This window comes from Nyctereutes procyonoides, unplaced genomic scaffold, assembly GCF_905146905.1.
Source record: "Nyctereutes procyonoides isolate TBG_1078 unplaced genomic scaffold, NYPRO_anot_genome, whole genome shotgun sequence".
NCBI lineage: Eukaryota > Metazoa > Chordata > Mammalia > Carnivora > Canidae > Nyctereutes > Nyctereutes procyonoides.
This window is the reverse complement of record NW_026575133.1, coordinates 33,800,982-33,825,285: the sequence shown is the minus strand read 5'-3', so window position 1 is coordinate 33,825,285 and position 24,304 is coordinate 33,800,982. Positions and strand designations below refer to the sequence as shown.

The 24,304-nt window shown below is 66.2% G+C and overlaps 1 protein-coding gene across 5 annotated transcripts; it reads left to right on the top strand.

The window, feature by feature from the left end:
- Nucleotides 1–1,296: 1,296 nt before the first annotated feature.
- D2HGDH (D-2-hydroxyglutarate dehydrogenase) lies at nt 1,297–22,866 on the top strand. 5 transcript variants are annotated; one of them, XM_055300226.1, is made up of 10 exons: nt 1,297–1,330; nt 2,352–2,713; nt 8,328–8,385; nt 9,458–9,597; nt 10,282–10,475; nt 10,914–11,082; nt 12,708–12,851; nt 14,892–15,034; nt 16,259–16,424; nt 22,185–22,866. In XM_055300226.1, the coding sequence occupies exons 2-10, from the start codon at nt 2,362–2,364 to the stop codon at nt 22,442–22,444; spliced, it is 1,626 nt and encodes a 541-aa protein (XP_055156201.1). In that variant the 5' UTR covers nt 1,297–1,330; nt 2,352–2,361; the 3' UTR covers nt 22,445–22,866. The 5 variants fall into 5 exon arrangements, with proteins under 5 accessions (XP_055156201.1, XP_055156203.1, XP_055156200.1 ...); XM_055300228.1 differs by lacking the exon at nt 1,297–1,330 and adding an exon at nt 1,593–1,692; XM_055300225.1 differs by lacking the exon at nt 1,297–1,330 and adding an exon at nt 1,734–1,825.
- Nucleotides 22,867–24,304: the final 1,438 nt, after the last annotated feature.

Sequence of the window (24,304 nt, the reverse complement as noted above, 5' to 3'; positions counted from 1 at the left end):
GGCATGACAACTGGTAGGATGCCCACATGGACTCCACGCTGACCCGTGGGGCAGGGGCTGATAAGGTAGGAGGGCCAGGTAGGAGTCTGGAACATCCTCTCCCTTGCCCGGATGGCAATCCAAAGGCAAAGTGCATCCCTGATGGGAAGATGCAGTGGTGAAGTACTTAACACACGTGAACAGGAGGGGGGCAGGTTGTGAGGGTGTAGCGTGACGACCCCAGTGACACACCTGCAAGAGCAATGCGCACACCTTGGCACGTGCCAGACAGTCACTGACGTGGCAAGTGCTGGTTCTCTCTGCCAATCTGCAAGACCGCTAGGATTTGTTCTGTTTGGCAAAGCCCGCAGCACGCCTCCGCGGTCGGCCTCCGCCCCGGGCCCAGGCGTCTTTGCTATCTCACCCCCAGAGCGGCCTCCCCGGCTGCCTCGCTGTTGGCGTCCGTAACTGGACGAGCCCGACAGGCTCCGGAGATGCCTCAGCAGCACGGCTGGGAGCCAGGGGGCCAAGATGAGCCGGGTGCTGCACCAGGAAAGCAGAAACCGGGTTAGTTAGGGTAACAGCTTAAGGAAGGGCGCTGGCTGGAAAGGCGGGGGGCTCTGAGGTGGTGATGGTCGCAGGAAGCAGCGCAAGGTGGGGAGCAGGTGTTGCAGAGCTCAGGGAAGGGGGGGGTCCTGTGGAGCTGGGACCCACCCCGCTGGGACCTCCAGGCCGTCGCTGCGGCAGCTCCCTCGAGGGCATGTGATGAAGCTGGGAGCCGGCACCGGTGCCACCGGGTGGGGGCCATTCCTGGGGTGATGCTCCAGGAACACCCATCGGGTCCTGCCTTTGTCTTCCTCAGGGCACTGGGCCCTGCAGGCCCCACAGGCCACAGGTCAAAGGGCACGCCTCTGCTTCCCGCCTGGGAGTGGCGTCCCGGGCCTGGACCTTAGCTCAGGCAGCGGCTGACCTCGCGGGTCTGCGGCCAAGCCTGTGCTGCGTGGGCTCCCTGAGGGGCTGCCTGCCCTGTGGAGGGGCAGGGGCAGGGCAGGGCAGGGCAGGGCAGGGCAGGGCAGGGCAGGGGGGGGCCTTGGGCGGGGAGGAGCCAGAGGCCCCTGGGGAGCCGAGTTCCGGGGATAAGCCCCGGAGCAGGCGAGGAAAGGGGCAGTCAGAGCGGCCACGGCACGGCCGGCCCTTGGGGGCGCGGGGAGAGCGGGCGCGGGGGCCGGCTGCGGGGGCGCACCTGCGGCTGCAGGGCTGGGGGCGGGGCCGGGCCGGGGCGGGGCGGGGCGGGGCGGGGGCGCAGGCTCAGTCGGCCCTGGCTCGGGCCTGCGACGCCGGGGGCGCGGACGTGAGTGCGCGCGCGGCCGCCGGGTGCTCTGGGCCGCGGGGGGGGATCGGGGCGGCGGGGGGCGGCGGGGGCGGCGGGGGGCGGCGGGGGCGGCGGGGGCGGCGGGGGGCGGCGGGGGCGGCGGGGGGCGGCGGGGGGCGGCGGGGGCGGCGGGGGGGCCATCCGGGGCGAGGGCGAGATCCGGGGCGGCGGCGGCGGGGGGGGGGCGGCCGAGCGGTCCGTCCTTGAGCGCGAGCCCGGGGCCCGCGTCCCTTCCCGCGTCCCTTGCCCGGCGCGGGGGTGGGTCCGGCCCTCGCCCCGGCTGCCCCGACGGCCGCGTCCCCCTCGGAGAGGCCGCTCACTTGCCGGCCGCGCTGCCCCAGGTGCCGGCTCGGGCCGGGCGGGTGCCCGCAGAGGGTGGGCCGTAGGGGCAGCTGGCACTGGGCGGTGTCCGCTGCAGCCAGGGGAGCTCCTCACCCTGTTTCACTTCTGTACTTTTTAAACGTGTGACAACACGTACGTAAAACCTAGAATTTACCATTTCTACCACTTTAAGTTGTATAACTCAGTGGCATCCAGCCCATTCAGTGCCTTATACCCTGGTTTTGCCCCAAAGCAGAAGGCGCTAAAAAGGAGCTATGTTACCACAAAGGTTAGAACTGGGAGGCCCCCCAGCCTGGCCCCCAGCCTGCCCCCAGCCGGGTCCCCAGGTAGGCCCCCCAGCCGGCCCCAGCCAGGCCCCCCAGCCGGGTCCCCAGGTAGGCCCCCCAGCCTGCCCCAGCCAGGCCCCCCAGCCCAGTCCCCAGCCGGCCCCCAAGCAGTGACGGCAGTTCAGGGAGTTCCCAGGAGGACAACCCTGCGGGTCAGGCTCGAGGGCAGCCTGCCCAGCGCCTCTGTCGCCTGCAGCCTCACCCTGGAAGACACCCCTGTTCCTGGACCCCACCTGCCCCTGGGCCGCGCTGGGCTCCCTCTCTGCACAAGTGCTTAGCTCCCCCTAGGTCTTAGTCCTCCAGAGTTACAAGTCCTATTACTTGCTTTTTAGGGCAAGAGCGATGCTGCCCCGTCTGGTGCCCCGGCAGCCTCTGCGGCTCTTCCGATGGCAGGCGGCGTGCGCTCTGGGAGCCTCTGTGCAGCGCAGGACATGGGCATCCAGGATCCCCAGACCGCTCGGCCCTTGGGGGGCCGTGGGCAACAGCCCCCCAGTCTGCAGACGCAGCTCCTCCACACCCGCCGGCGGCCCTGAGGTGGCGCTGACGCAGGAGCGCTACCCCGTGAAGCGGCTGCCCTTCTCCGCACCGTCTGAGGCCGACCTGGCCGCCTTTGAACGCATCATCCCTGGCAGAGTCGTCACAGACACAGAGGTGCTGGCAGCTTCGAATGTGGACTGGCTGAGGACGGTCCGAGGTGAGGGAGGGTCTGTTCACACTCGTGCTTGGAGGGTGGGTGTGCGGGAGCGTTGGGCACAGGAGCGTGAGGTCACTGGCACAGGCACCTCCTTAGGCTGAAGAAAAGCTGCATCGTGGCTTTAACGTGTTCTGAGAACGTTTAGAGAAGTTTAGTAGTAGGGCGGGAGATCTGCAGATTGACAGATAACACAGCCCGGGCCACTCTGAGGGCTGTGTGTCATGCTTGGTGCTGCTGTCACACGGGACCACACCGCCTGCAGCCAGAGGTCCCCCATCCCACATCTGGAGGCCAGGAGTCTGACATCGCCTTGTGGGCAGGGCTGTGCTCCCACCAGAGGTGCAGGGGGGCTCCCTCCTGCCTCGTCCAGCCCCTGGGGGGCTCCAGGCATCCCTCCGGTCTCTGCTCCATCTCCATGTGGCCGCTCCCCGTGTGTGTCTGAGTGTCACATCTCCCTCTGCTTAAGGACACCTGCTATCACCCTAAATCCAGGGCCGTCTCCTCTCGGGATTCTCGACCTTGTCACGTGAGCAGAGACCCTTGATCCAGATAAGGTCGCCGGCACAGGTTCTGAGTGACAGGATGTGGACATACCTCATTCTGCTCATGGACAAGACACAGGGCTGCTGGTTTGGCCCCCCTGTACCCCTCCACATCAGTCTGCACCAGCTTGGTGATTCTCCTCCTTCCAGACCCAGCACATGCTTCCTGACGAGAAAGATTTCGTGACACTGTGTGTTCTCTGCTTAAACATTCTCAGAGATGACATAAGGTATCTCTTCAGGCAATCCTGGAGAACCAGCACCATGTTCTTGCTGGAATATTGAAGAGAGTGGGAAGGCGACCACGTTACAGCCGGGTTACCTAGTGAACACACGATGCCAGGACGCGCCGGGCAGCCAGGTCCGCAGGCTGGGCTGGACCTGGCGCACTTGGCACCTTGAGAGCAGCCGAGGGGCGTGTTCTGTGGCAGCAACTCAGCTGCTGCAGGGGCTGCTCTGTCGGTGGGAGAAACCCTGAGGGAGTGCCCAGAGCAGCCTGTGGCCTGGAGGTGCAGCGTCCCGGAGCCGCGCAGTCTTGAGCTAGTGGAGTTAGGCTGTGGGCTCAGGTAACAGGCGGCTCTTTCCCTGTGAGGGGCTGCAGCCCTGAGAGGTCCTCAGGTTCTTTCTTTTCATTTTTTGGTTTTATTTATTTACTTGGGGCAGGGCGGGGAGTTGGGGGGCCGGAGATGCAGACTCCCCGCTGAGCAGGGAGCCCAACACAGGGTTGATCCCAGGACGCTGAGATCGTGACCGGAGCTGAAGTGATGGAGCCACCCAGGCCCCTGGTCCTTGGACTGTTATGGTCCAAGTGCCCAGAGTGGAAGGGCTTCCAGCCCCACCCTGCCCGATAAGTCAGGACCTCACGGTGGGGGGATATTGCCCCACTGTGAGCCCTCACCACCCACAGTGCCTGCAGGCACTCCTGGAGGCAGGACAGTGTGCTGTCCACTCTGGGCCCAGCCACAGCAGGCCCCGTCGTGGCTCTGCACTGCCGCCTGAGTGCCAGTCCCACAAACTGGGATGGGGCTTCCGAAGCAGGTGGGAGCTATCCCTGGGATGGGGACGCTGGGCAGGGGGTCGCTGTCTCCTGGGGGCTCTTCCTGGAAGCCTCAGGCTAGACGGTCTGTCCTTGTGTGTGCTTGCGTGGACGGCCCCTCCTGGCTGCCTCACCCTGAGCTCAGGAGGGCCGCACGGGGCTTGCTGTTCTCTGAATGCACAGGACTCACTGCAGAGCATCATCCCAGGGGGCGTCTGTTGGAGTAGTTTGTTGAGCTTTTGTCAAAATAACCCTTTATGTGGCTTTCTTTTGGGGAGAAAGATGCCTAAGCTTACTATTATTTAACATTTTGATTTTGGAGTCCTATAGAAAAAACAGCTAGTAAAAGACTTCACAGTTTTCTTAAAAATGGATTTCATTTTAAATGGAAACGGTTACTAAATATCTTGTCCAAAAAGAAAAAAAAATCTTGTCCAACTGATCATTTGCTCAGGGGTGCACCCCCTAAACTTTAGTGTCTGCACTGAGTGCAGAGTTGGGGTCCCAAACGTGAAGATGCGCAAGAGGCTCACCCGAGGGCGGCAGCATGAGCGCGGCACGAGGGCCCAGGAGAGTCCCCAGCGCAGGCTGTGTCCTTGGAGCCTGGGGAAGCCACCTGGAAGGGTGTGAAGCCTCTGAGCAAGGCCGTGCTTGGTGTGTTCGAGGAGCCCAGAGACCCACGTGCAGCTGGAGTAGATGCATGAGGGGGAGGTCAGAGCGTCGGGGCCGTATGAGTCCTGGCGTTTCCCCCAAGCTGTTGGGCAGCGGGCCCTTGGCCTGACTGTGCCTGCCATGTCGGGGACAGGCACTCATGACTCAGTTGTGGAAGCAAGGAGGAGAGCCTGAGTCTTCGAGGGGTGTTCGGGGAAGGTATGGGGTTCTGTGTGCAGAAGGTGGAGTCCACGATTTGCTGATGGGTAATGGAGTGTCAGAGGAGCAAGGGTGCAGGAACCCTGGGCCTGAGCTGGCCTTCCGTCTGCTGAGCAAAATGGCAGGAAGAGCGGGTCTGTTGGGGAAACCAAAGTCTGGAGCAGTCCAGATGGACATGGGCCGGGGGCCGTTGGGCTGTGAAGCCTGCTGGTCCAGGGCAGGGTCCACACAGTGACCAGATGTCCTGAGGAGGCTGGTGACTGCTGTGGTCAGTGGGCGCTGGCAGGCACCAGCCAGGGGGACCGAGCAGGTGTGGCCGGGACCCGGGAGGACCAGGGGCAGTATGTGCTGGAGCCGTGTGAAGGGAGGGGGAGCCAGTGGGCACCAGGTCAGGTGCAGCTGCTGTGTGGGAGACCGTAGCAGGAGACTGTCCATAACATGAAAGGGACACCTGTGCCACTGGAGCCGCTCGTGGGGTCTTGGGTGGTGGACGTGACCCCCCACCTGGTGGATGCATGGTGCCGTCAAGGGGCGACAGAGAGGTGGGAGGTGGGGACAGGGTCAAGAGGAGAGGTTATTTCCTTTTTGGTGTTGGTTTCGGACGAGCCTGCCAGTGCAGCAGGTTTGTCGGATGATGGGAATGATCTGCAGTGAGGAGACAACTGGTAGCATGTGAGAAATGGGGGATGGTGGCAAAGGATGTGGGCGTGGAGGGCCCAGGGAGGGGCCACGGTCTCAGGGGCATGTGCAGAAGTAGGTGGGCGCTGCCCAGGTGTGTGCACGGGGGGGTGGCAGGTGGGAGCTGGGGTCCATGGGACGGGGGAGACGTGTGAGAGATGGGTGCGCAGGGCTGGGGCTAGTGGGCTGGAAAGTCACCCCCCGTGCCTGGGGAGCCAGATGCAGTGTGGGATCCCCTGGGTGGCAATGTTGTGCCCCTGGGCCTGAGCAGCTGGCATGGGGTGAGGGCAGGCCGCTGGGAGAGAAGAGGCATGTGAGAGTCTCACGTGCCGGGGTCAGCATGTCCTGCAGAGGTTCGGACGGGGAGGGTTGGAGGCTTGCAGCCACTCGGTCTCTGCCACAATCCGTTGTCTGAAAGCAGCCACAGCAAACGAACGGTATCAAACGGTTTCCACACGCTCTGCTTACGAACCCGGCCCCGGCCGTGGGTGCTGTGGTCGCCGGAGGACGGCAGGGGGGCCTTGCCTGCTGTGGCAGGTGACAGACCATGCCGCGGGAGCGTGCCCTCGTAGCCCAAGCCCTGTGGCACCCCGAGTGAGCCTCGCGGGACTATGCTGTCCTACAGGACCGGGGCCCGAGGGCAAACCTGGTTCGTCTGATGGAAATCGAGTGAGAAATGGCTTTCAGGAGAATCACGGACTTCAGGTGGGTGCACAGCAAGCCAAGGTGGCGGCTCCACGGGTCTGGTGGGGAAGGAGGTCTTCACTGAGCTCCAAGCTGAAGTCCTTGGCAGATGCACAGGCTGAGTGTCAGAGCGTGAGGCAGGTGCGCATCTTCCAGATCCTGAGGTCGTGACCCCCACGGGTGAGACTCACACGTGCGACAGACGGTGTGGGAAGAATGTTCATTTGTGCGAGGACATGACTCACAGCCAACTGCCAGAGAGACAGAGGATAGCAGGGGAGAACATTTAAGATCCGGGATAGAAGCATCCGCTGGGAGTGGGGCGTGGAGGAGGCTGAGGACAACGTCCGGGAGGTGCTGCTGGCGCGGGGGGGCGCTGTCAGAGCTGTCCCGGGACCCGTGCGGGGAAACACCGTCCGTCCTGGCCTGCTGGATGTCCTGTTTGGACGACCTGCTGACCCAGGGTGTTCTCCATCACCCTCCTGTATTTGTTACCCCGACTGCGCCCCCTGCCCCCGGCTCAGGACACTCCTCTCCCCTGGAGGGGAGTCCCCAACTCCCAGGAGGGGCAAGGTGGGAGCAGCGCCCAGCCACCTCCTGCTGTGCTGGCCACAGCCCTGGAAGGCCTCCCCCACTCTGCTCCATCTGCCTTCCGGAGGAAGGAGGAGAGCGGAGGCCGGGGAAGCAGAGCCCCTGCCCCTCCCGAGCCCTGGCTCTGCTTCTCCCGCACCGAGGCCTTTCCCCTTCTGTTCCCGAGTCTGTCCGTCAACCTCCAAGGCTCCACGAGCACGAGGAGGGGGAGACCGGGCGCACATGGACTTCAGTGAGCCCCGGGGCCAGCTGCCTGGACGCTCCCTCCCTGCCTCCTGCCACACGTCTCCCAATCGGCCGCGCCATCGTGGGGCAGCAGCACATCCGCGGCTGCCTCCCTGTGGCCCGTGTCCTGAGGTGGACACGATCCCGAGGCCTCCTGGAGGCTCGGGGCGGGCGTGAGCTGGAGCTGGCCAGCCCCAGCTCAGGGGAGCTCGTTCCTGAGAATTGTGAGAATCCTGTGTCAGGCCAGTTGTGAAACAGCCGTCGTTGAAAGTTATTTAAAGAGGTGATTAAATCGTATTTAAAACAAGGATCATAACTACTCGGAACTTACCTGTTCCTACAACAAGCACGAGGTAAGAACCGCACCAGACCTCAGAGCCAAGGCAGAAGCCGCTGCTGTGGGGGCCTGTGCTCGCACCTTCCTGGAGGCCCCACACCCGCCTCTGTACGTGCAACGAAGTCAGGGCAGTGGGAGCCCGCCTGTCCCGGGGGGCGTCCAGGGCCCCCGCTGGCCCCGTCCGGCATCCCGTCAGTCACAAGCACACTGCTCTGATGAGACGTGGTGGGAGGTCCGCTAACCGTGGGTGGAGGCATGGATTTGGGACGTGGCCGTTGGGCAACGACCCTGGGCCTCTGGGGGCACAGCTGGTCATCGGTTGCTGTGCTGGGTGCCAGCGTGAACCTCGACAGGATACTCGCCCAGGCCCAAGTGGCTCCCCGTGACAGACGTGCAGCTCCAGGGGCAGCAGCTGCTCCCGGCAGGCAGCCAGGCGGTGCCCCTGCTCTGGGCACGGGCATTAACGTCCCTGCCGTGGCCTCCCTGCCGCCCGCGGCCGGGCCCGCTTTGGATGTCTTGCCCGGGTCACTGGGGTCTGCGGGCTGGCTGGTAACCCGGCCGAGCAGGTGGCCTCACGGAGGCCAGGGAGTCCTCTCTCCGGAGCAGAGACCCACGCAGTCGCCACGTGTGACATGCTCCTCGGTGTTGCAGGTTGTAGCAGAGTGCTGCTGCGGCCCCGGACGTCGGAGGAGGTGGCTCACATCCTCAGGTATGGGAGGTGGTGGCTGCTGGGGGCACCCATCAGCGAGGGGGGCCGGCCTCTCCTTGCCAACAATCCACCGTCAGGTCTATTCTAGAAAAGTTGGGAAACAGAACCGTAAAGGGAAAAATGACCAAGCGCTGTGTTCCCTCCAAAGGCAGCCCCCGCCGGGTCCCCTCCGCTAGTGTGCGCGGCCGGTGAGCGTGGCACGTGGCGTCTGTGCTGGGAGCGCTTTCTTTCCCGCTCGGCCTTATCGCGCCCGCTCCTAGGGCCTCGGCCTTCGTGCCACAGTTCCCATGGGCCTGGTGGCTGCTGTCGTGGTCTGTCCTCCGACGCACAAGCCCCTGATCCTGTGCCGCTGGTGACCTCGGCTTCCCTGTCCCCGTCGGGTGCCGTGCCCTGTGGCCGGGACTTGCTTACAGCTGAGGTCTGCGTCCTCGGGCCACGCCCCGCCAGCGGCCTGCGGTGCTCCGGGTCTGTTTTGTTTGCCTGAGTTCCACGTAGGGATCACATGGTGCCCGCCTGTCTGACCCACTGAGCCGCCGTACGCTCTGGGTGCACCCATGTCATCTCTTCCACACCGTGTCTAACGCATGGAAGGGTCCACCCCACCAGCGCTCTGCAGTGTACCAGAGACCATGCGCAGGTGCCGTCCAGTTTTACATGAACGTGGAACAGCCCCAGCCCAGGAACACGGGGCACACACACTTCCTGTAGGGGCCACGGCCGGAGGCTTGCCGGCTCACGGGGTTCATGGGATGTGCCCGCACAGCCTTCTTCCCAGGAGCAGGCACAGCGTTTCTCCAAATCCTTACCCACCCGGGCCCTCCTTTGGGGTCTTGGCACCTAGAGAGTGGCCTCCTAGGACGTTAGGGCCTTGGGTGCCACCCCATCCAGGGTCTGGGGAAGTGCCAGCCTCATCGCTGAGCACAGTTTTGTGGTAGCCATGGCCGCCTGGGGGGCCCCCCATCGAGGCCATGGGCGTGGGAAAGAGGACTCGGGGTTGGGTGGGCTCACCCTGCGGGGATGCCCGTGCAGGTGTAGGGAGGAGCGCCCTGATGCCTGTCCTGTGCTCACACAGGTACTGTCACGAGAGGAACCTGGCCGTGAACCCACAGGGGGGCAACACAGGCATGGTGGGGGGCAGCGTGCCCGTCTTTGATGAGATCATCTTGTCCACCGCCCTGATGAACCAGGTCATCAGCTTCCACAGCGTGTCCGGTAAGCCAGTGCTGCAGCCACGCAGCTGGGGGACCACGCCCGGGAGGGAGAGGCCCTGCTCTGTGCCAGGCCCACTGCCTGCGTCTGCCCTGGATGCAGTCGTGAGAGGGTCACTGGGTGACTTGTGCCGTGGGCTTGAGGTGGGGGCGGGGCCGTTGCTGCAGCCCCTCTGACTCGGCTCGGACGGCCCTTGTCCCTCATAAGTGGGACATAAAGGGTGGGGTGCAGGGAAGTGTGGGTGCGCTGCCCGCCTGGTGGACCCCGCAGCACTGCCTCCCAGCCGGGCACCTGGGTCAGGTCATTCTTCATGCTGGGGGACCTGGCCCCGAAGCTCCAGGCCAGCAGCGTCCCACAGGGGAAGCGTCTTCAGGCTTGTCACACGTGCCCTGGTGGTGGCATCACCCCTGCTCAAGGGGCCCCAGCCGTGCAGCCATGCTTTCCCTGGTTTCCCCCAGCGAAGAGTGTGTGCACGTGAGGATTCTTTTCTACCTTTGCTGTATGCATTTTTCTTCTTCTTCGTGGTAAATCCTAAAGGTACCTTCTGGGGGACACGCTCCTTTTCCTGGGTCCAGTTTCCGAGGGGGATGCCCCCCCCCCGGCGGCTAACCCCCACAGAGCCCCCGCGGTGAGGCTCCTGGCTTGTCCTGAGCCAAGAGCACCCACGGCAGCTCCTCTGCTCGGCAGGGACCCTGGTGTGCCAGGCGGGCTGCATCCTGGAGGAGCTCAGCCAGTACGTGGAGGCGAGGGGCTTCATCATGCCCCTGGACCTGGGGGCGAAGGGCAGCTGCCACATCGGGGGAAATGTGGCGACCAACGCAGGCGGCCTACGGTTCCTGCGCTACGGCTCGCTTCATGGGACTGTCCTGGGCCTGGAAGTGGTGAGCTGGGGCCTCCGGCCCCCTTTCCTCTCTGTCCCCCAGCCTATTCGCAGGGGCCAGCGTGCTCAGCTGTGAGGTCTACCAAAGGGCCTTGTCCTGGCTTGGCACACGCCGTGTGTCCTCGGGCACTGTCCCCAGGTCTCAGGGACGGCCGGGGCGGTGCAGGGTGACGTGAGGATGCCTTGGGGGTGCGTAGTCCACGGGGTGAGTGGGTCGCACTGTGACTCTCCCCCGCCGCCCCGGGGGCCGCCCTGCTGTGTCCCTGAGCTCCCTGGGGGTGGGGGCGTGAGGGTCCTCCTCTCCGGCTGATTGGACACCTTTGGGCCTGGCGTCACTGGGTGCCCCAGCACCCCTCAACCCAACTGGGGTGGGTGGGGGCTCAGGCCTGGCTCACCCTCTGAGGGTGCCTGGGACTCGGCTCCTGTCCCCCTCCATTAGGTGCTGGCTGACGGCACCGTCCTGAACTGCCTGAGCGCCCTGCGCAAGGATAACACGGGCTATGACCTGAAGCAGCTCTTCATTGGGTCGGAGGGCACGCTGGGAGTCATCACGGCCGTGTCCATCCAGTGTCCTCCCAAGCCCCGGGCGGTCAACGTGGCATTCCTCGGTAGGCCGGCTGTCGGGGTGCACCAGCTGCGCTGCCGTGGGCGCGAGGAAGGCTCGCCGTCGGTCGTGGCCTCGCTGTTTCCGGGGCTTGGTGCTCTCGGAGTCCGGAGCAGAGCCTCTCCCGTCTCGGGGCGGGGTGCCCTGGAGTCTGGCGCAGGACTGGGGCTCTGCTCAGCGCAGCCGCGCCGTCTTGTTTGCTGATTCTGAGGGAAGTGGAGGCGCTTCGGTGCGTTCGTCCCCGTGGGGTGACCAGTCACACCCGTGGGAACACACCCCCCAGCCCGTCCGCTGCCCGTCTCTGCCCTGCCCCCGCTGCCCCCGCCAGTGAGTGCCGTGCATCCTGTGATGCTGCGGCGTGGGAGCCCTCTCCACCCCACGGGGCTCCCTGTTGGCCCCCTGGTCCCTGCTGCCAGCAGACCCTGAACGGACCTTGTGTCTCCATTGTCCCCCGAGTCCCTCCAGCCTCGCCTCCACTTGGTGGGCAGCGTTAGGGCCTGTCCTCTGCTGGCGCAGAAGCTGGGGAGGCGTCCAGTCTTCGCGAGGTCATCTCGGCGGCTGCCTCCCTGGTCAGCGGTGCCCGGAGCTGCAGCAGGATGCAGGGTCCTCCGTCTCTGAGCTCTGGCTGTGACCAGTTAGCATCAGACAAATGTGCCATTTCCACTGCTTGGCGCTGGGGTCGTCCCACCCCGGGCCCGTCTGCCCGCCTTCAGCTCCCCCAGAGGACACTGTCACTAGTTCATAAGGGAGGCTGCAGGTGGCTTCCTTGGCCCGCGGCTCACACGGCTGGTCATCGGGAGGCCTGCTGCTACCACCAGGGGTTCTGGCATTTTGTTCTTTGGTTACTTTAAAGGTTTTCTCCTTCTCTCTGGGTGTCTCTGATTTGGGGTATGTTGCCAACGTGCACGTTTTTATCTCGGGTCTTCGAACTTCCTGAGTCTGTGGCTGGGTATCCTGTCCGTTGTAGAAGCTGCCCATCTGCTGTGCCCACAGCCCTGCAGTCCGTGCTCTCGGTCTCTCCACCTTCTCCACCCGTCGCGCTCTGGGAGGTTTCTTCCGCTCTGGCTCCGTTCACCCGTGTTCCCTTCAGCTGTGGTCCGTGTGGCCCAGGTCACCGCGACCAACCCCGCGTCCAGCCATGAGACCTCCGCCTGTTCCTGGGCGAGCAGAGCAGGCGCCTTGCCCTCTGCGGACACGCTCCCCGGTGCCCGCAGGGCGTCTCCATGCCTCCCCTCTTGGCCCCGAGACACCCTCCTCAGCGCAGGGTTGGTCTCCTCGGCTGCTCGACGGCCAGTTCCCCGGCATCTGGTCGTCGGGAAGCTGAAGGAATTACGCCAGGCTGCCGAACGCCTGCGTGCTCACCGTGATGGGAGGAGCGAGCCCGTTTCTGGCCTGCGCGTGCCCCGTGGCTCCCCTGGTCCCCCCACCTTCCTGAGCCCCGTGGGTTCTCAGACGAGCATTTCCTGCCTTGATGGTCACAGCCATCATGTGCTTGTTGCTGACCGGCGCCGGGTGCCCCCCGGGGCAGGGCTCTGCTACCCAGCTCGCCAGCACAGCAGCGGCACGGGGGGCTTGGGTGCGTCTGGCTGGGGTTCTGGCGCCTGTGCCTGAGTCCTGTCGCCTCTGCAGGTTGTCCAGGCTTCGCCGAGGTTCTGCAGACCTTTAGCACCTGCAAGGGGCTGCTGGGTGAGATCCTGTCCGCGTACGAGTTCATGGACGCTGAGTGCATGTGGCTGGTCAGGCACCACCTGCACCTCACCAGCCCAGTGCAAGGTAGTGACCCCACTGGCGGGCAGCACCCGCCCCTGCCTGGGTGCCCTGGGCCGTAGGGATGCTCGCAGGCTGTTCTGTGCACAGAGTGGGGAGCGGCAGGGAGGTTGCCGGAATCTCTGCAGCTCTGGCGTCACCAGAGCCAGATGCTTGTCATAAATGTGCCCCCAGAGCTGGGTCAGGTGATGCCGCCGTTTGTGCCAGAGCTCCAGGGTCTCTGAAAAGCCCCAGTGCACTGGCCAGACCCACTTCTCTTCAGTGGAGAGAAGCCATCGGTCCGTGAAGGATCCCAGGGAGTTCTTTCCAAATCAGCAAACAGGAGCATCGACTCAGCATTTCAGAAAGCGATTTGGCACCTCGAGACGAGAAACGTTGCGCTGTGGATCTTGGTACTTTCACCAGAGACCTACCCTACAGCAACGGTGGGGGGTTAGCGCAGGCTGCCCTGGCTCCGGGTGTAAACAGGACACTTGCTTCTCACAACCTGGAGGCTGGAAGTGTCAGACTGAGGGGCCAGCAGGGCCGGTTTCTGCCGAGGCTGTCGTCCTGGCTCGCCGACGGCACCCTTCTGGCCGTCTGCTCATGTGGCCTCTTCTCTGTGTGCAGGGGAGATCTCTGGTGCCTCTCGCTCTTTCTATGAGGGCACCAGTCCTGTGGGATCAGGGCCCCATCCTTATGAGCTAAACTAACCATAATCACCTGCCTGAAGACCCCGTCTCTAAATACAGTCACGTTGGAGGTGGCTTCCCTGTGGGAATTTGGGGCGATCTCAACTTTGTCCCTAGGAAGCCTGAATATGGAAAGATCTTTATGCTTTAAATTTTTAATGAGATGCTCCTTGTAGTAGGATCTACTTTTAGGAAACCATCTAAATGTCCAGTAGTAAAGAAATAAGCTGATACAACCACTGGAAAGATAGGGTGTCCCCGGGGGGGGATGGAGGAGCACTGTATGGCCGTTGGGCATGCGGGTGAGAAAGCTGCTCCTAAGGTCACGTTCAGGGCAAAGGCCAGGCCCCCTGCCACCCTGGGCAGGGTTCAGCCTGCAGAGCTCCTCTACTGGTTGGAAGGCAGGAATGAGCGCTGTCAAATATGCTCAGGCACTGTAATCTGGCAAGCTGGGACGTGTTTTTTTTTTTGTTTCTACTTGTCTTTGTTTGCCAAATCCTCTTATGTGAGCATGTTTTACTTTCGTAATTGGAAAAGGAGCCCATAGAAATTAAAATGCTCCCGGTGTTTTCTATGATGTATGGTAAAGAGCAGAATTTGCATTTCAGCATGGAAAAATGCCAACATCTGGAAAAGACTTGCTGTCTTTACAGGAGGATGGCCTCGTAGTACTTTTTTGGCAGCCACTTTTACAGTAGTGCTTAAAGAATGAATTTAATTTATTGATTTCAGTAAGTTAAAATAAATTCACTGTAGCCTTAAAGAAAAGGACAAGCTTAAAATTTTCTTACAGTTACTAATGCAAATATTTTTAAACTTTAAAAAAGAGGCACCTTGGGTAAAAAGCATGCAGTTTTTGCACGTGGCGCTCTGCATCGTGGGTATCCCGGGCCATTGCAGGCACGGTGGCCTCTCCTTAGCCTGTGGTCTTGGGGACACCTGCAGTTGGTAAGAGGGGCTCCTTGCCCACAGCCCCATCCAGGTGCCAGTGGCGAGGCCCTCACGGTGCCACTCAGGGTTGTCCCTGTTTCTGGGGAGCATGGTTTCTGTTCCAGTGAAAGACCTATTTTTATTTATCATTATTTATTTTAGCTTATTTGTTTTAGTAATCTCCATACCAGTGTGGGGGTTGGCCTCACAGCCCTGAGCTCGAGTCACACACTCCTCCAACCAGGAGGAGCCAGCCAGGCACCCATGAAAGATGTGTTTCAAGCCATTGGAAATACAGCCTGAGCAGAGTCTTCCTGCTTTCTGGGCCTTGGGCCCCGTCAGCCGCACAGGGGCCGTCAGAGATGCTCGGCCAGGCAGACCCAGACCCGTCCCACCCTCCGTCTGACCGCCTTGCCCGGCTCATCCTGCTTTTTGTGCCTTCTAGAAAGTCCATTCTATGTTCTCATCGAGACCTCAGGCTCCAGAGCAGAGCACGATGCTGAGAAGCTGAATGACTTCCTGGAGCAGGCCCTGCGCTCCGGCCTGGTGACTGATGGGACCGTGGCCACGGACCAGATGAAACTCAAGGTGTGTGGGTGCTGCTGGCGCCTCCTTGCCTCCCTTACGCTCAGCTGTCCAGGACGTCTGCGTGCTGCCGTGTGTCTGAACGTGAGCAGTTGTCCCTGCCTCTTGGGAAACATGCTTTAAGTCTCCAAAATATCAGTGGCATTTTTTAAATTAAATTAAACTTTGTTTTAACTTATTTTAATTAATTTGCTTTTTTATAAAGTTATTTGCAAGAGAGAATGCTCTGTGTGAGTGAGGGGAGGCACAGAGGGAGCAGGAGACAGAGAACGTCAGGCTCCCCACTGCGTATGGAGCCTAGCACGGGCCTCAGCCTCACAAGCCTGAGATCATGACCTGAGCCAGAACCAGAAGTCTGATGCTTAACCAACCGAGTCACCCTGTGGGAGCCGCTGTCACTGTCGTGGGGGTCCTAGGGTGGCGGGAGCCCCTGTCCTGTTTGTGCACCGGCGTCCTTGGGCTGCAGTGTAGAGAGCGGCTGGCCAGGGCAGGGTTGAGGGAGGGCGTGGGGCTGGGCAGCAGGGGGTGGTAGAGGCTGCAAGCCTCCGGGCGCTCCTGGGAAGAGTGGGGATCGGGTCTCAGACTGGCTCTGAAGGGGCCTCTTTGGGTTCCTTTTCTACCTTATCGTTAAACTTCTTTCATGGTTATCTTGTGTGTTTAGTGAATATTAAGCGTAGGGAGTCCAACCCCATCTCCGGATGCAAGGCCTCATGTCTGCACTCTCATGCTTCTGGGGTCTGGGTCCCCACCGTACCACCGTCCCTGCCAGATGACCTCACTGCTGGAAGGGCGGCGATGTGATGGGCCCCCCACCCCAGCCTCTCACCAGCCTGCTCCAGCTGTCAGCACCCCAATCCCCGCAGCTCTGCGGCCCTGTCCCCGTCCCCCCTGCAGGGTCGTCCTGCCCCGACCCTGCCATCGTCAGATTCCCTCTCCGGCCAGCAACCCGACCGGGCTCTCCCACCGCGTCCCCCAGAGTATCCCCTGGCCCCGTGGAGAGGGGACCTCGGTGTGTCCTGGGACGAGCTGGGGCCACATTCTGGGGCCTCGTCCAGGACGGACTCTGGGATCAGAGCCCCATGCCTGTCACAACACGGAACATTTGTGTTACCTGCAGAGTTTCCGTGACCTTCCCAGTCACCTCAGGCCAGCCACGTCCTAAGGGCCATTGGCGCAGACCCTGTGGCGGCCTCCCCTCTGACTCTGCCTGTTTTCTGACCCCCCTAGGCACTGTGGGCCCTGAGAGAAAGGATCTCGGAGGCGCTGAGCTGGGATGGCTACGTGTACAAATATGACCTCTCCCTGCCCACCGACACACTGTACGACCTCGTGACCGACCTGCGTACCCGCCTCGGCTCCCAGGCCAAGCGCGTGGTGGGCTACGGCCACCTGGGTGAGCCTCCCTGGGCCAGGTGGTGACAGGGGACCCCGGTTGTTGGGAGCCCCGAGTCATCCTCAGGGTTCTGGGGGTATTCTGAAAGCACCTGTTTGTGGTTCGGCCACCGTCCTGGCGCCCTTCCCAGGCCTGGTATGCACGTGGCCCTGACGAGCCCCTTCCTGCTCCCCCTTGCCAGGTACAGGGCTTTAAAACCAGTTTCAGGTGTTTTTTTTTTTTTAAGAAAAGTCAAAGTTTACGTCTTAAGGGATTAATTCCTAGGAGGGGATGTTTTGTCCCTCACAATTCTTGGTGCCCTGGGAACGGGCATCTGAAAGCCCTGTGTACCCGGGGGGCACAGAGCCGCGTGGCCGCAGCCTCCACTGGCCTGTCTGCAGGGGAGGACCTGGAGAGGGGGTGAGGGCTTGGCAGGTGGGAACAGGGGCATTACCTGGGCGGGGCTCACCCGGGGCCCCGGAGCACCTGGCGTGGCAGGACTTCTCATCAGGATGGTTTTCCCAGCTGGTGCCGTGCCTTTCCTGACAGCCAGTCAGCACGCGACGCATCGAGATGCTTGATGTGTGACAGATGGTGCCCCCCAGGGTGGGTGGGAGCAGGGGGTTGCCCAGCACCCTGGACGCAGAGCACGGTGGGGGCTCCGGGTGCCCAGTGTCTGCAGGGAAGTCCTTCGCCACACCCTGCGTGTCCACGTGCACGTACCTCTCACCCATGGAGGACGAGGTTTGAGTTTTAGACGGGGACAGGAGAGCACGCCTGACCTGGAGCAGGGCAGCACCTGTCCCCGGCATAGGCAGTGGGACCCGCAGGAGGAGCTTGCCGACTTGGGCTCCATTCAGGCTGTCGGACGGTCTTCCTGGGAACACGGGGACAGGGACGCGGGGCTTGCCAACCCGGCACTGGAGAGGAGGCCAGGGCAGACGTGACCTCTGGGAGGCGGCACCTGAGCGGGTGTGGAGGTGGCGAGGCTGCCGGCTGTGGATGGGGAGCTGGGGGCCGCTGCCGTCTTCCTCCCGGTGGGGCCCGGAGGCAGCCTCCGTCCCCATGGGGAAGGCTCGCGGCCTGAGGTGCAGCCAGAGTTTCTTCGGTCTGGGGGGTAGCGGGTGGGTGTGGGCGTCTGGGCTGGTCTCCCCGTGTCAGCAAGGCCGTTCCCTCTGGGCCCCTGCCGCGGGGGCTGCGGTTCTGGGGTAAGCCCAGGCCCCCCCGCCGGCCCCACGGCTGCCTGCGTCCCAGGCCGCACCGTCCTGTGTGTCTCTGCCGTGTGCCACGCTGGACACTGCCAACTCCCCGGCCGCGTGGCCGCGTGGCCGCGTGGCGTGGTCTCTCCCTCCGGGCGTGGAGTGTGAGGGGTGGGCCTCAGGGCCGCCTCGGTCGTCTGGCCCGGCTGCGGTGAAGGTTCTGGGCGGGGGCTTGTGTTGCGGCGGGGCTGGCCGCGGCCCACGGCCTTCTCCCGAGGCAGGGCTGCCCTCGCTCCCCTGCTTCGGAGCCGCGTCCGTTGCTTCTAAAACCTCCAACGTGCGCGCCGACATCTGCGGCGCCCTCGCTCCGGCGCTGGGTCAGCAGCTGCGGGGCGCCCCGTTGCCGTCCCCCTCGGGCTTGTCCCTCCTGCCTCTCCTCGTCCGCCCGGGGCGCAGGCTTGGGAGTGGCGCAGTCCCGCCGGATCGGATGGGAACGTGGGCTCGCTCCCCGGGGCGCCGGGCGGCCCCTCAGGCCCTGACGTCCAGCGCTCTCCAGCGCAGGAGGCCGCTTTCTCGCCGACCCAGGGCGGCTGCCGACGTCGCGGGTCCGTGTCCTCGTCAGACCCGTGGGGGCTCGCGGGCCAGCACGGCCCCTGCTCACTCCGCCCTGGCGCCTGTGCGCTCGGCGGGGGCGCCCCGGGCAGCGTCGTCTGGCGCAGGCTGCGTGTGGGCCACTGACCGCGGTGCCCGCTCCGCTCCCCGTTTCCCGGCCTCGGGGGCTGAGGCCGCCCCGCTCGGCTCCCGCAGGCGCTCAGCTCAGTCCCGGCCGCCGTCTGGGGCCCGAGGCCGGCAGTTTCCCAGGGGTGTCGCCCCGTCCGCAGCCGGCGGTTCTCGCGGGGGGGGGGGGGCAGCCAGGAGCCCCGCGCTCCCGCCGCCCGAGTCCCCGCCCCGTCCCTCGGCCGCGGCACCGGCCCTTTCCGACGCCCTGGGCGCAGGACCGCCGTCCTCGGAGCCGCCCCGGCGCAGCCCCGACGCGTCCTCGTTCCTCGCGTCCCCCCCATGCGCTCCGTCCAGCCGCGGGTGTCTGAGACGGAGGGACGGGGAGGGGGACCCGGAAGCCGGGCCGCGCAGGGGCCCCGCGGGGCTCGATCCCAGCGCCCGCGTCGGCGCCCTGGTGCACGTTCCCGGAGGGCGGCGGCGTCCCTGCCCCGCCGTCGGTTCCGCCCCGAACGCTGGAGCCCGCGGGAGGCTGACGCGGACGGCCGCGCGGCGTGTGTGCGGGGAAGGCGGGCTCGCGGATCGCGGCGGGGCCCCCAGCCCCCGCGGGGCACCTCCGTCCAGGCCGACGCCGCCGCCGCCGCGCGCCCGCCTCCTGCTTTCAAGCACGGGACGGCGGAGAGCGGTTCCCCCCCGTCCGACCCTGTTTATTTCCTTCAGCGTGCGGCGGCCCCTCCGCGACCCGCCACGCGCACACGCCGCGGGGGCCCGTCACGCACGCACGCCGCGGACCCGCCGTCACGCACGCACGCCGCGGGGGCCCGTCACGCACGCACGCCGCGGACCCGCCCGTCACGCACGCACGCCGCGGGGCCCATCACGCACGCACGCCGCAGACCCGCCCGTCACGCACGCACGCCACGGGGGCCCGTCACGCACGCACGCCGCGGACCCGCCCGTCACGCACGCACGCCGCGGGGCCCATCACGCACGCACGCCGCAGACCCGTCCGTCACGCACGCACGCCGCGGGGGCCCGTCACGCACGCACGCACGCCGCGGACCCGCCCGTCACGCACGCACGCCGCGGGGCCCATCACGCACGCACGCCGCAGACCCGTCCGTCACGCACGCACGCCGCGGGGGCCCGTCACGCACGCACGCACGCCGCGGACCCGCCCGTCACGCACGCACGCCGCGGGGCCCATCACGCACGCACGCCGCGGACCCGCCCGTCACGCACGCACGCCGCGGGGGCCCGTCACGCACGCACGCCGCGGACCCGCCCGTCACGCACGCACGCCGCGGGGGCCCGTCACGCACGCACGCCGCGGACCCGCCCGTCACGCACGCACGCCGCGGGGCCCATCACGCACGCACGCCGCAGACCCGTCCGTCACGCACGCACGCCGCGGGGGCCCGTCACGCACGCACGCACGCCGCGGACCCGCCCGTCACGCACGCACGCCGCGGGGCCCATCACGCACGCACGCCGCGGACCCGTCCGTCACGCACGCACGCCGCGGGGGCCCGTCACGCACGCACGCACGCCGCGGACCCGCCCGTCACGCACGCACGCCGCGGGGCCCATCACGCACGCACGCCGCGGACCCGCCCGTCACGCACGCACGCCGCGGGGGCCCGTCACGCACGCACGCACGCCGCGGACCCGCCCGTCACGCACGCACGCCGCGGGGCCCATCACGCACGCACGCCGCAGACCCGTCCGTCACGCACGCACGCACGCCGCGCGGACCCGCCCGTCACGCACGCACGCCGCGGGGCCCATCACGCACGCACGCCGCAGACCCGTCCGTCACGCACGCACGCCGCGGGGGCCCGTCACGCACGCACGCACGCCGCGGACCCGCCCATCACGCACGCACGCCGCGGGGCCCATCACGCACGCACGCCGCAGACCCGTCCGTCACGCACGCACGCACGCCGCGGACCCTCGCCGCCCGCCGCCCCGGTGCTTCCCTAACCTACCGGCTCCTTTCCCTTAGGCTCGCTCGCGGATGGAGTCACAGCTCTGCGGCTTAGGGCGCTGCGCACGCGCGTCTGCTCCCCGGTGGGGCCCTGGGTCGCCCCGCGCGCCCCAGGTCCCGAGCTGGAAGCCGTCGGGAGCGCGATCCTCCTGGACAGCGTAGGCGGCTGACCCCGGGTCGCCCTGGCCGTGCTGCGCCGGCGCCGCCTCCGTGTCGCTGGGAAGTCTTGGGTCCGGGGGGCGTGTAAAGCGGCGAGCGGGCCCCGTGGAGTCCGCCGGGGGACGGAGGGGACCGCGGTCCCGGGGAGGGGCGTCCTGCCCGCGCTCCGTGGGCTCTCGCCTGGCCTCAGCCCCCCGCTGTCCCCCGCCTCCCTGGCAGGAGGCCCCGCCGAGTCGTGGCCGCATCCCGGCGCGGGTCTGCGGCGAGTCTCCGGCTCCGTGCGGCGGTGCCCACGTGCCTGTGCGCGGGGCTCGGCCCCCGTCCAGCCTTGCGGGCCCTGCGGCGAGGCTCGCGGATCTCGTGCGCGGGGCGATCGATCGGGGCTCTCGGTGCGCGGGGCCGGCGCCCGCCGTCTGCCGCTGCGTCGCAGGCACGTGTCCTTCCGCTTGGCTCGGTCCTCGGGTTCCTGCGACCGACCGGCGCCCCCGCCGTCGCCCCGCCGCGACCCCGCGACCCCGCCCCGACGGCGTGACCTCTCCTGTGACCTCTCCTTCGCTCCCGGCGGCGCTGCGCCTCGGAACCCGCTGGTTGGCTCCTGCCTCGGGCGCCCGTCCGCGGGGCGGGTTGAGACGCGCAGGACGTCGCCGGCCGGTGCTTCGCGTCCTGGGCTCCCGCCCTGCGAGCGCCCGAGCGTCTGCGCGGAGGCTCCGGACGCCGCGGACCTTCCCCGGCCAGGTCGGCTGGCGCGGCGGGGGCGCCTCGGGCCGCTCGCTCCTGCGGGGGGGGGGGGAGGAGCGGCGGAGCCCCCTGCACCTGCCCCTCGTGTGCTGGGCGGGGCAGCGGCGCTTCTGGGGCCAGCTCCGGCCCCTCCGCGGGCGTGGGTGGTCCTGCCCTCGGTGCGGCGGGGGAGGGGAGGGGAGGGGAGGGGAGGGGCGGGGGAGGGGAGGGGCGGGGGAGGGGAGGGGAGGGGCCCGCCCCGCCCCGCCCCGCCCGCCCCCGCCCTGCTCCCTGCTCCCTGCTCCCTGAGGGGCCCGCCCTGCTCCCTGCGTCCCAGTCCCAGCCGCGGGGGAGGCGGCAGGAGGAGCCCGGTCCCGGCGGAGGCCCCCGGCCTGTCCCCCGGTGCTCGCCGTGCTCCAGCCTCTCCGAGCCCCTGCCCCTCGGTGGGCGGCAGCTGTCCCCTGCCCCCGCCGCGGTCCTCGCGGCCCTGCGCCTGCGGGCGGGCTCCTCCTGGCCCCCAACCCCGGCGCTGGGCCGCCCCGAGTCCTGCCGCCTCCCGCCGTCCGTGCCGCCGCCCCGCTGCCCTGCCCGCCCGGCCCGCCTTGGTCCCCGTGCGTGTGGGTCTGAGCCCGGCTGGCCCCACAGCCAGGGCAGGAGCCCGGGCGCGTCGGGGTGTCCCTGGGAGGCCAGAGCGCAGAGCGTGGGGCAGACCTGGGGCGGGGCGGGCCGGGCGGCGGGCACCGCCGGGAGATGTGGCCCGGCCCGGGGCTCCGTCTGGCCGGGCAGAGGCCCGCACTGTCGGCGGGGCGCCCTCAGAGGGGCCGAGCCGTAGAGGGGGGCGCTGGGGAGACCTCCCGGAGGGGGCGCGGTCGCCAGCAGGTCGCTCTTACCACGGGCAGGGACCGGGGCTGTGAGGTGGAAGCCACTGAGGGCAGGGGCAGGACCGGGCCTCAAGGAGGGGCCGCAGCCTGCCCAGCCTGACCCGGGGTCCTGTCCCTGCAGGAGACGGGAACTTGCACCTCAATGTGACGTCTGAGGCCTTCAGCCGGTCGCTGCTGGACGCCCTGGAGCCCTACGTGTACGAGTGGACGGCCAGGCAGCGGGGCAGCGTCAGCGCCGAGCACGGCCTGGGCTTCAAGAAGAAGGACGCCCTCCACTACAGCAAGCCGCCCGCGGCCCTGAGGCTCATGCAGCAGCTCAAGGCCCTCCTGGACCCCAAGGGCATCCTGAACCCCTACAAGACACTGCCTGCCCAGGCCTGACGGGGCTTGCAGGCAGGCCTGGGCTCCATGGGGCTCTGTCCAGGGGCGCGCTCCCCTCCCCTCCCCTCTGCAGGCCAGGAGATTGCCTCCCGCGCACACCCTGGCTGGGCCCGGCCAGACAGGCAGTTCTGCCCACTCAGGAGACCAGGCTGCATTCCCGCTGCCTGTGGCCACTGCTGTGGATGGGGTGATGGGTGGTCCTGTCACAGGGTCCCCCGCGCTACGAGTCCTCCGCAGCGGTGATGACCTCCGTGGGACAGCGTGGGGGCCCGCCTGCAGCTCTGACCGGCAGTCTGGGTCAATGGGGGCTTTGTGCATGACCAGGGCCATGTGTGAGTCACGGGCGTGGTCTCGCTCTGGAAGGCGTCATTTTCCCGATTTCTGGAAGGTTCATCCATTGACAAGACAGTTGTCAGATGTTGGCAGTGTCTCACTGGGTGGTTTGTGGCAATCCGTCCACAGAGACGCATCTGTGGTTCTGCTGCTGCGTTGAACGTCAGCAAGGCTGGGGTGGGAAGCCCCGGTGTGCACAAGCTTATGTTGATGAGGCCGCGGGCTGGGTGCCCGTGCGACACCCTGACCCCCTCAGCCCTGTTGCCCTGGGTCCTAGGGCAGCTTCTGGGGCCCCCGGCAGGTCTGCAGTTTGCATTTGTGTTTCTGGCCACCCTGAACTTCTAGTAAAGATGGGAACGAGTCACGAGACTCCCTGCTTCCGTTACCAGGAAGGTCTCGTGAGGTCTGCGTTGAGGTGCCTGTGTGCCTTGCCCCTGAGCACTGGGATGCCAGGGCCCACACCATGACCCGGCCTCACCCCTTCCCCTGCACCCCCCCGACAGACCCTGTGGGCCTGGTCTACTGTGGTTTCCTGGGGCTGCATGTGGGAGGCAGGCGGTTCGTGTTGGTGACATGCAGTGTGGGGGCCTGGGGGCCGCAGCCGCAGGATGACTGTTAGTGGGGGTCGCGTCACTAAGGGGTTATGGTGCAGAGTTAAAACAAGGTGCGAGGTATTAAAAGACGTAAGACTAGGTGATTTTTGCTAGAGAACAGGTGGGGCTCAGGGAGCAAGTGGCAGGAGGAGCCCCGGGTCCCAGACGTCTGGATGTGAAGTGGCCTGTGGTTCAGTCGTGGGGCTCGCTCTGCAGATTCCCCTGCCCCACGCGTGCACACGGCGCACGTACGTACACGTGTACACGTGCAGCACACCTATGTGCCCAGGCATACACGGGGCGGGCGGCCTCCCTCCTCGCCGTCCCCAGCTCTCCTGCTCTGCTGGGGTTTAAAATGGGTTCCCTTCCCTGCCCGTGGGCTGGCCTGGGTTCCGGAGCCTGGCCCGCTGTGTCTGTGGCCGCTCTCCCCTGACCGGGAGCCCAAGGGCAGCCCGACGCACCCAGCGCCCAGGACGACCCCAGGGTGCCTGACAGCACGGCGGGGCTGCCTGAGGCTGTGGCCGCTCTCCGCTCCATCCCCCTCCCTTCCGGGTCAGCAGGTGGCTCCTGGCGCTTGGCCTCGACCCTCTGAAGCCAGGTTTGCAGTTGGCCTTTTTTTTCGGGTTTCTGGGCTGGAGGCCGGGGCCGCCCTGCCGGGTGGAGAGAGGTGTGCATCCAGTGCTTCCTGCCGGTGTGACCCCGGGGAGGGTGGACGTGCCCCACCAGCTGTGGGCTTGAGCTCCCAGGGCTCCCAGCGGCAGGGCCGGGACTGCGCCGGGCGCTCCCTGCTGCGTGCGCCGCTTGCGGATCCTGCAGCCTGTCCTTTGGGCCCCTCCGGCGTTCCTGCGGGCCGCCTCCCAGGATGTGGAGACATTTTCGCCTGGCGGCGCGGCCCGGGATCGAGGGTTGGCTGCGGCAAACGTGTGCCTGGCCC

Bases quoted from the DNA above. Each gene is read 5' to 3' on its own strand.
- D2HGDH (XM_055300226.1), top strand. From the start codon at position 2,362: ATGCTGCCCCGTCTGGTGCCCCGGCAGCCTCTGCGGCTCTTCCGATGG. The intron at 8,386-9,457 runs GTATGGGAGGTG...GTGCTCACACAG, and splicing joins GAGGTGGCTCACATCCTCAG to GTACTGTCACGAGAGGAACC. The intron at 12,852-14,891 runs GTAGTGACCCCA...TGTGCCTTCTAG, and splicing joins CCTCACCAGCCCAGTGCAAG to AAAGTCCATTCTATGTTCTC.